The sequence below is a fragment of the Epargyreus clarus genome, unplaced genomic scaffold (genome assembly GCF_041222505.1).
Source record: "Epargyreus clarus isolate Ecla_fem2 unplaced genomic scaffold, WU_Ecla_fem_2.2 ptg000003l, whole genome shotgun sequence".
NCBI classification, from domain to species: Eukaryota; Metazoa; Arthropoda; class Insecta; order Lepidoptera; family Hesperiidae; genus Epargyreus; species Epargyreus clarus.
Window position 1 is genome coordinate 17,059,863 of NW_027332211.1, and position 14,942 is coordinate 17,074,804.

Consider the following 14,942-nt stretch of genomic DNA (forward strand, 5'->3'; position numbering starts at 1 on the left):
GCAGTGTACTTCAAAAATATAATAATAAACATTTTTAAACTTATTGTTAAAACAGCATATTTTTTTCTATAATATATAGAAATTTCAAGTATGCTGCCATGATATATTAATTTACTTAATATGGTAACGCTTTCAAGGCAAATATTATCTGGCATTCTGGCAAGCAACTTGATACCACTTTTGACAGTTTGTTTTGACAATGCCCAAAAACCAAAAAAGTTAAATTAGTGAAAAAAGGTTATTTTGTTTGGGAAATAAAGTTATGTTGGTTTGTATGTTTGTATTGAAAGGTGTTCAAGATCCATATTTTATGTTATTGTGATTTGAAAATATGAATGCCTCAAATAACATGGATACAAATCTTACTGGTGCGTATGAATTCATGTATTGTTTGCTTGACCTGTCTGTACTACCTTCTGTTGATATTTATACGATTTTTGTGTGATTTAGTAAGAACTTCACACTTTCTTGGAAAATATTTAGTGGGAAAGCAAATTATAAACTGTGTTGTAAGTGTTGTAACATCATTTACGAGTTGTAGTATTATCTATGGACTAGTACACCTGTTCTTTTAATATCTTTTTATAGAAATTTAGGTAGACAAGTTTAAAATAATATTGCATGCAATTTTGGCTCTTTGTGGTCTCCTTGGTCTTCCCGTTACTGGTGTATCTGGTAATCACCATGCTGGAGTGCAGAGTAGGACAGTTATAAACCATATTGCCAGGATACATTGCTTAATAAATCATTTCAATAGAAAATTTATTTGAAAAAGGGTCAATTTGCATTTAGTACTTTGTGATACAGATATATTAGCGTAAGATGTTATGATTAGCAAAGCTGAAACCACATTGGATGGACACAGAGTGTTTCACATTTGAACCTGGTCACTCAGACATCTCTGTGTTCTTCTAAGTGTTCTACCAGGGTCTGATTGTTTGTGTACTCTTTGTGTGTATAATAGCAAAATATACTTGCTATATTATAGCAAATGCAATAACAATTGCTATAATATAGCATGTAAATTATATTATTTTAGGTTTTATTATGTACCCATTAGGGCAATAAAATGAGTGATTGGGATGCATTTCATCAACCTCAGTGTTGCACTTGGCTTACCAGAAGCACAGTTTAGTATGACTGTACAACATTCATCATCTCTATGCACACATTATTCATTATATAAATGTATCATATAAATTATTTCAATATTTAGAAGCATCATTCTTGATTTTTGTTTTTTGTAGTGCAGCTTTTATGGTGTAAAATTTGATTTGAGGTCTATTAGTAAGTCATTTTTATAATTTAGAAGTAGCAAACAAGCATGTATTCCACCTGATAGTAAGTATGTATCGCTGCTCATGGACAATATAAACTCCTGATAAAATTAGAGCCCTACATGAGGTGAGCCACATGTGCAGGGCTACTCCTGAGGACTAAGTTTCTTTGAATAAATATGTCTCCCTTATCAAAACCTTTAAATCTGAATACTAGAGCTTAACACTACTGCTGTTAAGTAGAAATAGGTGTATCGGTGGTGCCTCCTTCAAGATACTAGTTGTAATAATTAGAACACAATTCCATTGTTTCAGGTATGTGGGTGAGTTTCTTCACAGCATCGGGCATCCCGTCCGATGTGTCTGCCACATATGCTCTGACATTTGCCGAGAACAGGATACAGAGTGACATGTTGCTGGATCTGAACAAGGAGTATCTGAGGGACATGGGCATTGTCAGGATGGGTGATGTCATTGCTATATTGCGGTAAGCTTATTTATCTGAATATTTGCATTGCTTACATATTCTAAATCTAGGGTTTATATTAAACCATATGTCATTTATGTAATATCCATTTTAATTATTGGAAAGGGTGATGACTGGAAAATGCTGAGTATGTATAATTGTATACTTTTAAAAGTATATATAAGTATAGGCTTGAGGAGCTATATACACACGAAACATTGCCACCTCTGCATGTGAGCTACAGAGTGAATTCTTATGCATCTGCTGCAGACAAGTGTGTTACTTGATTCTTTCAACTCTTGCTCTTAGTCAGCCAAACAAAAATTATAACTTCAGGCTTTTATAATTTTCCCAGTAACCTATCCTCCATCCAGAAAATTCTACCTGCACCCACCCAGTCACAGAAATAACTCTACTCGTTTGTCACACAACAAAACTAGTATATTAGGTGAAAATAAATGAGGCTGCTAGAACCAAAGTGGCCTAACTGCATTTTAATGATTTTTGACCTATCTGTATTTTCGTAATTTAATAATTTTGTATACGCCGCGTAAAACTGCTACTCGGCTCTGAATGTTAAAATGAATCAAGTCGCCATAGCAAATTGTATGATAACACCTCCTAGCAACAACTTCAGAGTGGACTATACAATTTTACTTTTCTCTATATTGTAAATCGTTTTTTATAGTTAGTTTAGGCTTCTCTGTTTCTAACAGCCTCAAATATTATTTAAAATTTCCTTCCAGACACGCCAAGCAGGTGCACGAGAGTGCCGCGCGGGACAAGGTGCTGAGCACGACCGCGGTGAAGGTGCCCGTCGCTGCGGTGACCGGGCGCTCCACCCTCACTCAACCGTCATCCCGTAAGCAACCAGCATTATTGTTATTTATTAAACTTTTCTAAACTTATCTGTAGCTCAGTCTGACATTCCTTGGAAGTGTTGATATCTGACCATCCTCTTGTGTACATCATGGTAAAAAGTATGTAAAATTTACCTTTTATAACAACTTACACGTCAATCAATCTACTACTTGTTGAATTTTGCAGACACAAACATATTATGTAAATACAATTATTATAATTTTCTGATTGTAGTTGATTATATATGTCTATAAGCAGCAGATTATTTAGCATGAGATGGACTGTTTCGTTCTTTATTAGAAACTTCAGTTTTATAAAAACAAAATACAATGGTAACCATCACAATCTGACCCATTAAAAATAACTTACAACTTAATAATGTTATTTGTAGCCGCAAGCCGTATACTAGAGCATTACACCCGCAATCCAAATTCGCCAGAAACATCCCCGGCAAATGTGGTCAAATTGAAGAGAAAGCCATCATCTGATATTGGGTAAGATTCTATTGTTTAATTAATCTATTTATTCGTTATATCCTAGTGCTATTGATTTCACTAGGTATTTATTCCTCTGAAATGAATACCAAAAATAACTATTAAAACCTGGTGAGGGGATGAACTGTAGGGGATTTAAGTATTTTATATTTTTCTAGGACCATAACAGATACTAAGGTACCTATGAAGAAAACTAGGTTGATACGATTCGAGTCACCGACGCGACCTGCCGCTGCGCCGAAAGAGAGTGAGTTTTTTAAATCATACTATTTTGCCTTTAGGACTAAATGTAGTAAGAATGTATTTTTTCACAAAGTATTAGGTATGTGAAAAGTAGTTTTTGCATAGTATGGGAAATAGTACATTACAATACGAGGACGAAAAATTTTTTTCTGACAAGTGTGAGTTTGCAGGCCGAGCCGCAGGCGAGGACTGCAATCACACGAGTCAGAAAAACATTTTTCGTCCGCGTGTTGTATAAAATTTTATATTACGGGGTCGGAAATGGGGGTTTTGCGCACGCGAAGCGTGCGTAAAACGTCAATTTACGCACGCCGTGATATAAATATATTTTTGACCTTAATCTTCTATCTGCCATAGTTTAATTTTTTCAGGATAAAAGAAGAGTTGTTACCTTCTGTTGTAATTCGTTTTAAAAGTCGGCATAACAATCTGGACTAATTTGTAAAATTGTCATAAGTAAGATTATTTATATTGAGAAGTCTCATTTGTAAATGTCTGCCACGATGTTAATATCATTTAAGCATTATGTGTCTTGTATTAAACAAACTAATATAGTTAAACACAAAACGTTCTGTTGTTACAGCTGCTACTAAACAAACAGTGTTTTCGCGTCTCGGTAACTCTGACGTAGTTAAAGCTGCGTCACCGAAGCCGGCCGCCAAGCAAATCTTCTTGCGTTTGGGTTCTAAGACTGAAGAAAAGGATGAGCAAGATATACCGATACCGAAAGACGCCCTAAAGTATGAGGGAATACTGAAAAGCAGCCCTCCAGGTAAAGTGTTGACAAAGAAAGTTTTTACAGTTACGACGAACAAGAACAACCAGAGAAAGATCGCCATAGCGACCATGCGGGCTGATGAAACACCTGTAAGTGTAAAGGAGAAATTAGCTCTCCCCAAAGCGAAATCTGTGAAGTTCTCAAACCAGGTACAGTACAAGGAAATAGAGACGAACAAAAAGGTAGCGGTTCCTATTAAAGTCAAGAGCGTTCAGCAGAAGTTTACGCCAGTGTTTAATAAGCCGGAGAGGAGGCTGTCCATGCCCGAAGCTGAGAGCGGAGTCAAGGCCAGGCTAGGCACGAAGAGTACGAAAAGTTTTACAATTACGCGAAACGTTTTTAATAGGTTAGGTGCCTGATGCCGACTAACTAGTGCAGGAAGATAATATATTTGTCAAATAAATTGGCAAATGTTGACAAAATGAGTGTCGATTCACTCTATTCCACTTTAATCACTGGGATGATCATATACAAAGTATTAGTGTAGTTTGATAACCTGGCTCATAATCACCTGAGTGGTAATAGGCGACTTAAAAAATATAAAATTTTAGTATTTTATTTTTACCTTTTCTTACCTTTATAGAAAAACTAAAAAAAAACGTGTGCCTAAAATGTTATTCATTCAATTACCTAAGTGTTCATATTCTACAATGATTTTTTTGTTTCTGTTACTCTTAAAATTTGTTTCGGAATTTTATGATATTATGAAAGATTCATTTATCATCTCTTTCGTCGTAGTATTTGTATACACTTTGTCTTTCGTTCTCAACATGTGCAACATGTTTGAGTGGGACACAAATACAGTTGTCATAACGCACGAGGAAGATATAAAAATAGACAACATTTTAGGCACCCTTGTAGATTTGCAGGTGAATAAAGGATACTAAAATATATTTTTTGAAGTTCATCCAGGTTATTATGTACCAGGCGATCAAAGTGGTAAGGGAGACAGACTTTTCCCAGGCGTTCCGTCTTAGTCCTCAAGGGTAGCGGCGCATCTGTGGCCGACCTCAGGTGGGAATATCTAATCCTATCTGGGGTTGATTACAGATGTCCATGGGCGGCAGTAGCCACTTACAGGTGGACTGCATGCTCGTCTGCTACTCCTATATAATAAAAAGAAAGTCACGTCAAGGTCAGTAATGAGGAGAATATGGTCACCCAGGTGACGTAATGTGATCAAAGTGGAATACTCCAGAGTGACAATGTGTGAACAAACATTGTGTTTGTGTTTTTTTTTTTTTCAGAAATTGTACGACTGTACAAGTAGGTTGAAAAACTGTTTATTTAATGTAAGGTGAATTAAAATATAATGAAAAAGGAAGGTTGAATTAGACATTACTGCCATAAAAAATATTTCGCTATTTCTATTAAGGTCCATTAATAATTAGATTAAGGTTTAATAAAAAAAATATTATATCTGACATTTAAAATTTGTTATTATTATTTAATTGTGTAAACTGAGTGTAAGGAAGGCCAATATCTACTAATTAATGTAACTGGACTGCTGTAATTCATTTGTAAGTTATGTTTGATTTTTTGAAAATCTTAAATGATGTGTCTACTCGAGGACATTATCTAGTAGGCTGCAAATGTTGTACCTTTCTCTGTTAGTTCGACTTACAATCAGTCTTAATATGAGTGCATGTGTAAAAGTAAAAGTATTGATGCAGAATTTAAATTATGCGACTAAAATGACACCTAATAAATTTTGGAATGATGGTGTGGGAATGTAAGTCAGTTCTTTATTTCAACTGTAACTTTTAAACTATTGCGTCTATATTTTGTATCTCTTTAGCATTTGTGATTGAGACAGTTATTTTTATTATCGCAAAGCAAATTTCCGGGATGACCTTTTTAGTCTGATTCTATAAAACTGCTTTGGAGCGGGTTTGAACTGCGCTTCAGGTCTCGCCTAATACTTACCAACAGCAGGAACTAGGTCTACTGTGTTCTACTTTTAGCATTAGCAATTAATCATTAAAGCTACATCCCCCACACTTTTGAGCGCCGGTCGATGTTACTTTTCAATGCTCATTGTAGTAACTGAACATGTGAAACATGTGTTTTCAATATGGCTGAACACAGCAAGTCTCCAAAAATGTGATATACCAATTGCCAAAACACGAATAGCCAATGTCAAATGTAGTAAAAATGTATGTTGCAAATGTGATTTTGGAAAGCTGTAAAATGTAAAAAGTATGAACATTCTAATTTTTTCATTTAACATTTTGTTTGTTATTTTGACTTGATCAACAGTTATGAATTCGTTTAATCAACAAATCAGTACCTATAGCCTAGTTTCTCAATATAGTTTTTATGGCATTCATTAATTTTCACTACTTCTGACATTGATCGAAAGAAATGTTGTAAGATTTTTTTGATGTTTTTTATTATTAAAAAGTTGCAAATCTGGAAGTAACTTAAGCATTGGGTAGCTTATGCAATGATTATATTCAGTAGCTAATATTTATTTCCGCTATTGGAAACAAATCGCAATACTTACCGCATCGCGTTTCACGGGTTGTGGTCTTCGTGTATTTTCCGACGAGTCATACATGATGGGTTTTTATTATGTACCTATTGTTGGGGGGAGATTATTATTGCCTTCAATACTTCGATCACTAATAGGAACATTACTTACCTAAAAGCCCACGCAAATGTCTAATTGGGCGCTCTTTTCGTTACACCGTTTTTTTGTCGCTGATTGTGTATCGAGTTCCTATTAGTGATCGAAGCTTTAATATCATTAATCTTTGTGACTTATCTACGTTTTATTAGTACCCATTTCATATAATTTCATACATGTCACACTAGATCAACGACGTGGAGATACACGTCTGTTATTAATTAATAATCTCTTTTGCCTACCAAAGATTGATTTGAACAATTTCTAGTGCGTAGTAATTCTCAAATGTGGACATTTGGTAGGCAAAGCATTGGTTAGATTCATTTATCAATAACTGCTGGCAGTCTTCCAGTTAAATCACAAAATAATAGTTAACGATTAACGTATTGTGAAAGATTAACGTGTACAACTGTACACTACATATTAATATCAGTATTCCACTTCACATGTTATACGTGATTCGTGATTGATTTATACATGTCATCTCATGTTTTCAATACTTTAGTCATTGCCAGTCGAACAGCACACCCATGGAGGTATCGTAGGATTTACTTCTGGTATTGCTTGATACATTTACTAAGCTTGAATTACATAATATTTTTTTCTTTGCGTAAAATATTTTTTCCAATAGATCTGTTTTTTTATTGATTTTGATGAGACCGTTTGTGTCACGTTGTGATGATGTAAATGTAATTAGTTGTTTAGTTTCCGTCTTGTACATACGAACTTTGTAGGATAAGGTGTTTTAGTTTTAGTTTCTGTTTGTCTTTTGAATATTTTTTGTAAGTTCCAGTTTTCACAAACTCCCAAACGAGTCATCACTAAGTTTTGTAGTTCATAGTAATCATAATAAGATGCAAATGTTCTTTACACGAATAAGTTTCGGGTTGTTTTATGTAATCCACATATAAAAGTTATGAAAATATCATTATGACTATGTAACGTGTACTAAGGTTACACGGTTAGTAGGAGTCTCGTGAAAGTTTGGGGTTTCAGGGTATTTGTCTCCTAGTGAGCATAACGCGTGAATATTTAAAATAATATTTTTATAATAACTCCATGTGAAAAAGTTTATGGGTCAAAAATAAAGTAAGATAGAGTCATGGTGAGAAAATATAGTGCTATTTGAGCTATTTTTCGTGTTTGGATTGATTTGGTGTGATAATAATAGAGGTATTTTCTAAATGTGTATTCTCTAAGCAGTGAACCGCATTTTATTAATGTTCTATTCTTAAATGGTTGCCTAATACCGGTCTCTTGCGACATCTTCTAGTTTTTACCTTTTCAATTATTTGTCAAATATTTTAATAAACTTGACATAGTACAAAATCATTTCAAATTAACGAAGGTAAAAGTGTTAAAGGTAATTGTATCAAAATAACCGAGAAATGGTATTCAAGGTGTGATTTGGTAAAACTCGTCTAATTATCTGGACATTTAAAATGTAAAACTTATATTTTTATGATATATTATAGTCTCTCCTAAGTGCTATTATTATTAATTTGTGAATATAAACTAATTAATAATGTTTAGTTTAGTAGATCTATTTCGTAATAACTCTTGGTTTGTTTTTTACTTGCAGTTGTTTAATATAGGTAGGCGATGATATAGGTACCATTAAATAAATAAATTCTAATTACAAATATTGCTTTTAATTCCTTTTCTATATTTATTTCCGTTTTCAATTGTTTCTATTTTTATAGCCACGAACATATCCGTATTAAATCCTTGCACTTTTAAGTATTATGAATTCTGTTCGGAATTGTTTCAGTGAAAACAGTTCACATGACGTAACGAGTAGTGTCGTATCGCGACGGGATCAGACGAGATGCAATGTGGCGAGACGGGATGGGACGGAATGGAATTTAGTAACATCTCCGTTGGTTTTATGAATTATTATTTGGTTGTTACGTAGGTATCTATTTATTTCTCATAAACTAAAATACCGAAATGCTTAAGACTCTTCAAATCTGTATGAACGAACTAGCAGTCGAAGACAATATGTAGTTAATTAGATTAGCCTAATTATAAGTCTAAAAGATTTTAATACGTGGTTTCTTCAACTACGTAATGCTGTTAACCTTGTTTTTCCGTCTATGGCCTAGCCCTAAAGTGAACCAAATAAAAAGTAACGCCAATCACTTTCACTGTCGTTGACCGCAGACGTCCCGTGCGCGGTGACCATGACCGACTGGGAAAGTTAATAGGAAAGATGTTACGTTTAAAGGATCGGTCTGCAGTCAGGTTCTAAGGGAGATAACGCATAAGTAGTATATAAAGTTTATTTGCGTCGTCTCTAAGTGTTCAATCTGAGCTACAAAGGAGTAGGCTGGTATTTAGAATAGGATATAATGGAACTTCAACATAAGAGGGCAATATTTATGTATAACTGAAATATAATTATAAACACAATCTCGACCCCTTATCTATCGTTCCTATGTGATGTCCTTTGGAATTGGTTCTGGGCATGGGCGTATATAAAGTGGGGGACTACGGCTCCCGATCCCTTCATCTAGATTGGAAAAATCTCCAAACAGGATGTTCGAGAATATTTATTTGCGACCCCCTCTTTAGCATAAATAAGGATCTTTTTTCGTTGATAAATTTCAGAGCCTCGATCGACGTATTCGCACACTTTAAGTCAATTCGTGGACAACCCCCATTACAAAGCCGTAAAAATATGGTTCTGGGGTAAACCGCATTCTCGTCCCGCCCAAATAGGCAATACATCTTGCAGCTCCAAGTGTCACGTCGGCCGCACACAATGGAAAGGTCAAAGCCCTCACTTCCAGCGCTCGGGACCCGGCAACTCTACTGACACCTTTGCTGATCATTGTTACACATGGAAAATAGTACTGGCGAAACTAACAAGGTAGGTATTTTGTTGGGGGCTATATTTTCGAAGCAGTTATTATTACAAAATAAGCCCCTCAGTGAACTCTAGTACCTACAAAGTTAGGTAGGACTTCCGTTCTATCTGTTACAGGTGTTTATATGGGGTTGATTCTAGATTATTATTACAGAATAGGGTTAAATGTGAATAAATTTATTTAATAATCTGGATGTTTCATCAAATGCAACATTGGTAGATTTTATTTAATCAGTTATTTCAACTCTGTTCTGTCCATGCATAACTGTCTTTATAAGTTGGTAGGTACATATTATGACTATTACTTTTTATAAAATAAATTTCTGATCGGACCCTTTTGTTTTTGTACCGCCAACTTTATCTGATTGCATAGTTTACAATCAATTTTGTGGTAAGTATCTATCTACCTACGATGGCGCAGCATTGCAGCATTTTTTTGTTAAGAAAATCAGTGAAACGTTGATTATACAACTTTTTCATACAAATCCATGGGGTTTGCAACATCTTGGCAGAAGTTTATATTACCTTGAACTAAAAGAAAATAAATGAATAAAAACGGTTTTAGTTATAGTTTTAATTTAATCACGAAACATTTCTACGATTACCTATTCTACGATATTAGTGAAGCCTGACACATTTATAAAATCTACATGTAAGTATCTACATAATGGGGTAGTGGTTCTTTAACATCAAACTAATACCATATGAAAATTTAATTTTCACATTTAGTATTATAAAAGTTTCTACGTAGTATTTACTTATCCCGGTAATTAAAATAATACTATATACACGCATACCACCGTTTTTATACTAATTAAGTATCTACATAATGAATATTACTATAATGGGTATGAATTATTTTCTGAATAAGGCAAACATGTGCTTTAATTCAGTTTTAGTTACGTGATGAAAGTAAATTAAATTGTGTACGTGCGTTTACTTTTTTAATTATGTACAACTACCGGTCAATTGTGTAATCAATGAGAAAAAAGCAATACAATTTCACTGTTATATATGCAAAACAATCATTGTGAATCTTTTATAACAGTTATTATGTACGGGTACTTACTTAGTTCCTTTATTTACACTGCATCTATTGAGTGTGCAAAACGCGTAATTTGTAACAATAGATTCGATTTTATTTGAGGATTGTTAAGTTTGTGTGGTACCTGCTAACTTGGTTCGATTAGTTTTCATTGTGCATTTTGTATGTTAGTCGGTCGACGTCGATGATATAACGGGGTGCGATGGTTTCGGAAAGGCGCTGGCCGCCCGCTTAGACGCGATTCAATATAAGTGTGCGGAATAAATGCGCAAGCGCAGTGCCGCTCCCGCCGCCTCAGACGCAACTTCGCCCATAATGGGGAGAAAGGTAATTATAAGCATTTATAAAATTAAGAATAAAATATTACTTTGACATTTTTATATTGGTCTTTAGTATTTGAACTTAAGACAAATATAGGTAAACACTTTTGAAAATTAGTTGACTGAAGTGAAACATGTACCATTTGCATATGAATGACAGGATACATTTAAAATCTCAATTTTCGGTTAAACAGAAAATTCTTTGAATTACTCCCAAGCTGAATTTAAAAGGCTATGTTATCTTTTGTTACTGTTATTGTTAAACCGCTCTAATATCTTTATAGTGTTGCTTAATAAGCGATGACTAAATTCAGAAGAATTCCTCTTTAGTTAACAATGAAATACTCTGTAGCCCTTATCATCTAAACCTGTCGTTGTAAACTTCGATTTGGGCTGATTAACTGTCCGTTTCCTGATTGCATGATATTAAAATTTTGTTTTATAATTTCCAGGTTTTGCTGGCGGTTGTTTGCTTTCTTGCGATAAGCAAATCATCGGCAGATGCTAAAATAAACTCGATCAAGATAGAAGACAGTGTGGGTGAAGCGACCAGCCCACGGTTATATCGTAAAATCCCTGACGGGGTATACGCTAGCACTTCGCCGTATGCTGCTTTTTCATTCCAAATACCTTCGTTTGCATCATCGCCAAGGATCACACATATTGGTCCGATTAAACAAGCAAGCACGCTTGTGGAAAAGACACATGGATTTTTAAAGGATTCTTATGGAAACAAATTTGTCGGATCGCCACAGGCGTCGGCATACAGAACAGCCTTTCCTCAGCAGTATGTACAGCTGCAAGAATTGCCAGCTCATCTCGCACAGCCACTAGTATCGGCAGCACCTACTTTTCAATACAGACAAGTGACTCCTCATTTCTTTGGACCGCCTCAGTTTAAAGTGCAGGCTTTGCAAACAGCGTCTCCATCCACAGCAAACCGTTATGCAATTAATCAACCTTATTCTTTTTCTGAATCATTCCGGACTCTCGCTTCAACTCCACGGCATCATTACCCAACAAACAATAAAGCGAATTATGCCGATTCTCGTGAAACTGAGCAACATCAAAACCAGAAAAATGTGGAAAAATCGCAACATGTGGAGCAAATTCCCAATGCACATAATAAAGAAACGAACGGACCAGCTCCTAAAGCACAGAAAGCAATTGCTGCTTCAGCATCAGTTAACAAAGGGAAAAAGGCAGTGATAAATATTGAAACAAAGCCCGTGGTGCCTTTGTTGGACTTAACGCTTCTCGAACCTTTAACGTTTGATAATCCACTGGTTCCTCAAGTGCAGCATTTTTTGCCAAGAATAGCTTCAGTTACATATCAGAAGTTACCGGAACTTAACGTGAAGGAGATAAAAACACAAATGAAGGAATTTATGATACAGAATACGAAGTCATATGATAGTGGAGTTATAGAAGGTAAACCCAAAATTTATTCTTCAAAAGAAAGACATCCAGCTCCTAGAAAAGAAAAAGAAGAAACAACTGACGAAAATGATCCGCCGAGAGATGTTCCTAATGGAGAACCCGAAATATTATATGAAATTAGGTCCCCTAACTATAAAGAAACTTACCAAGAAAAGGTTCTAAGCTACAATAAACAAACACAAACTGAGCCTGTTCATCATAGTTATAATGAAAAGACCGAAAAGAAACCTGTGGTTTATAATTATGTGCGTACAAGTAAACAACCGCTTAAAGTACAAAACGTTAATTACGACAGTAACGACGACAATCCGAAACACCTTATATATAATTTTAAACCTGAAGAAATCGTTGAAAATAAACATGCGGAAAATCATTCTCCACAACAAAACGAATCTGAGGATTCCTCTGATGATTCTGGTGAAGATAAAGAACAATCACATCAAAGACAACAAAATCATGGTCAAGGTCCTGAAAGGGAAACACCTCATCATCAGGAAAAACTTGAGCACAGGGAACAAGAACCTAAAGATGATGTCGAATTTGTTCACCATAATAACCATCAGAATACACCACAACAATCCATCCAAGCTAAACATCCTCCTGCTGAAAACTTAAATCCTGACATAGAACCAGGTATAACGGAATATGAAGAGGATATTCGCATTCTACCTACGCCTAAAGAATACGATACTATAAAAGTAGATCCAAATCAGCATATCCAACATGGCCATGTACACGTGAATCAAAACTCCGAAGAACCTCAGGATCGACCGCATAATCGACCGCATACCCGACCGGATGACTCATCAGATGAATCACCAGACGACTCCCCACGTGACTCACCGCATAATCTCCCTCAATCTCATGAGCGATCTCATCAGCCGTCAGAGGAACATGTGCATGAAAAATCTAAACAAATCATAATCAAAGAAGAAATACCCGAAAATGGTAATCAAAATAATCAAGAACTGAATGAAGAAGTGGCGGAAAACGACGATAAAAGCGAAGAACATTTTGAAAAAGCTTACAAAAATGCAGCGTACGGTTTTCCATCCTACGAATCTAATTCTCGTGATAATGAAAAAGAAATATATAATCCCGAGACTTATGGAAAGTCCCAATATCATACCGATTATGATGTTGAACATACTCCTTTCCAACAATATCAGGAGGCAGGCGATGAATATCCAAAATCGACCCGTTCGAACTACAAAGACGTGAGAGATAAAACCAAAGAAAACTACTACTTAGACTATGCTATCAATAAGCCTAAAAGTGTTGAAAATAGATTTAGACAAAAGGAGAATTATTATAAAGCGTATATGAAACAAAAACCACATTACTTAAACGACGAACGCGAAGGCGATGAGAAGGAGAGAGCTAAATACATAGCAGCACCGGCTTATGAATACCACGGCTCTGCTCAGAAACCAAAACAATATTTCGCAAAGTATCAAGCAGCTCCTTCGAAAGTATATGAGTATGATTACTCAAAGGAAGCGCCAAAAGATAATTCTGCACATGCAACACGACCACATCAAAGATTTAAAACATACACACAATTTGTAGAACCTCAATTTCAATATGGATTTGAGCCGTCCGCTCTACCTCGTCTACTTGATAGTGAATTAGCTGCGATGGCGAGTAATCATAGTCCTGAAAGTGAAAAGCCGGGGATGAGAAAAAAACTTTACAAAGAAAATTGGTACATAAAGCAAACGAGCACAAATGGCAGAAAAGCGGCTAGCTGATAGTGTTATTTATTATGTTCGATATTAAGTTATAGTAGTTCCTCAATAAATTCTTTTTTATAATTTAATTAAACTTTTCTCGTGTTGTCTAATCTTAATCCCAGGAAAATGTTCCACTTACTAACTTCCTTTGAAACTTGCGTAATAAAACTTTCACTGTCGATATATTACGTGATGGAAGGTGTTTCTTGCACCAATTTTGATTATTGACTCGAGAAATAAAATAAACTAACTCAGTCTTTGAAGTCACCCACCGTGGTAGAGGAGCAAAAAGTATTGACATCAATTTTGCATGCCTCCGCAAGCGGAGTGTTTTTGGTAACTAACAGTAGTAGTGAAACAATTCTGAAGAAATATTCGAAACTCTTGTTTTTGTAAAGGTCAAAATGGTAATCTGGTTAACGTTATAATAACGAATAGATTTTTTATTATCTCAATAAGAAATAAGTATTAAATTATTACGTAGTAAACTGTTTTACGGGAAAAAATTATCATTATCAGAATTCCTGTTGGTAATTTTGTTAGTTACGCGAAATTATTTACGGTGAAACAAATAGTTGACACTGTGTTTTGAAATAATTTCAGTAACATTGAGACATTGATTTCCGTAAGCTATTTACTTACGAATTCAATGTAGAAACCTTTTAAGAAAATTAAAGTACAATAAAATCAAAGGCAATAAGAAAATCCACAGCTGTGGACAAATACACATGGATAATTAATAAATAATTTAGAAATTAAAAACATAAAACTCGGAAGGATGGTTGTT

General features: G+C 35.0%; 2 protein-coding genes across 2 annotated transcripts; both read left to right on the forward strand.

Moving 5' to 3' along the window:
- Window positions 1–168: 168 nt before the first annotated feature.
- Window positions 169–5,840, forward strand: LOC140755998 (uncharacterized). The gene is made up of 6 exons (XM_073091376.1): window positions 169–368; window positions 1,593–1,764; window positions 2,490–2,605; window positions 2,996–3,098; window positions 3,257–3,345; window positions 3,925–5,840. Exons 1-6 carry the CDS (start codon window positions 332–334, stop codon window positions 4,476–4,478), a joined length of 1,071 nt encoding a protein of 356 aa, XP_072947477.1. The 5' UTR covers window positions 169–331; the 3' UTR covers window positions 4,479–5,840.
- A 4,843-nt stretch (window positions 5,841–10,683) lies between these two features.
- LOC140756003 (uncharacterized) lies at window positions 10,684–14,246 on the forward strand. The gene is made up of 2 exons (XM_073091391.1): window positions 10,684–10,989; window positions 11,435–14,246. Exons 1-2 carry the CDS (start codon window positions 10,927–10,929, stop codon window positions 14,171–14,173), a joined length of 2,802 nt encoding a protein of 933 aa, XP_072947492.1. The 5' UTR covers window positions 10,684–10,926; the 3' UTR covers window positions 14,174–14,246.
- The last annotated feature ends 696 nt before the right edge of the window (window positions 14,247–14,942 follow it).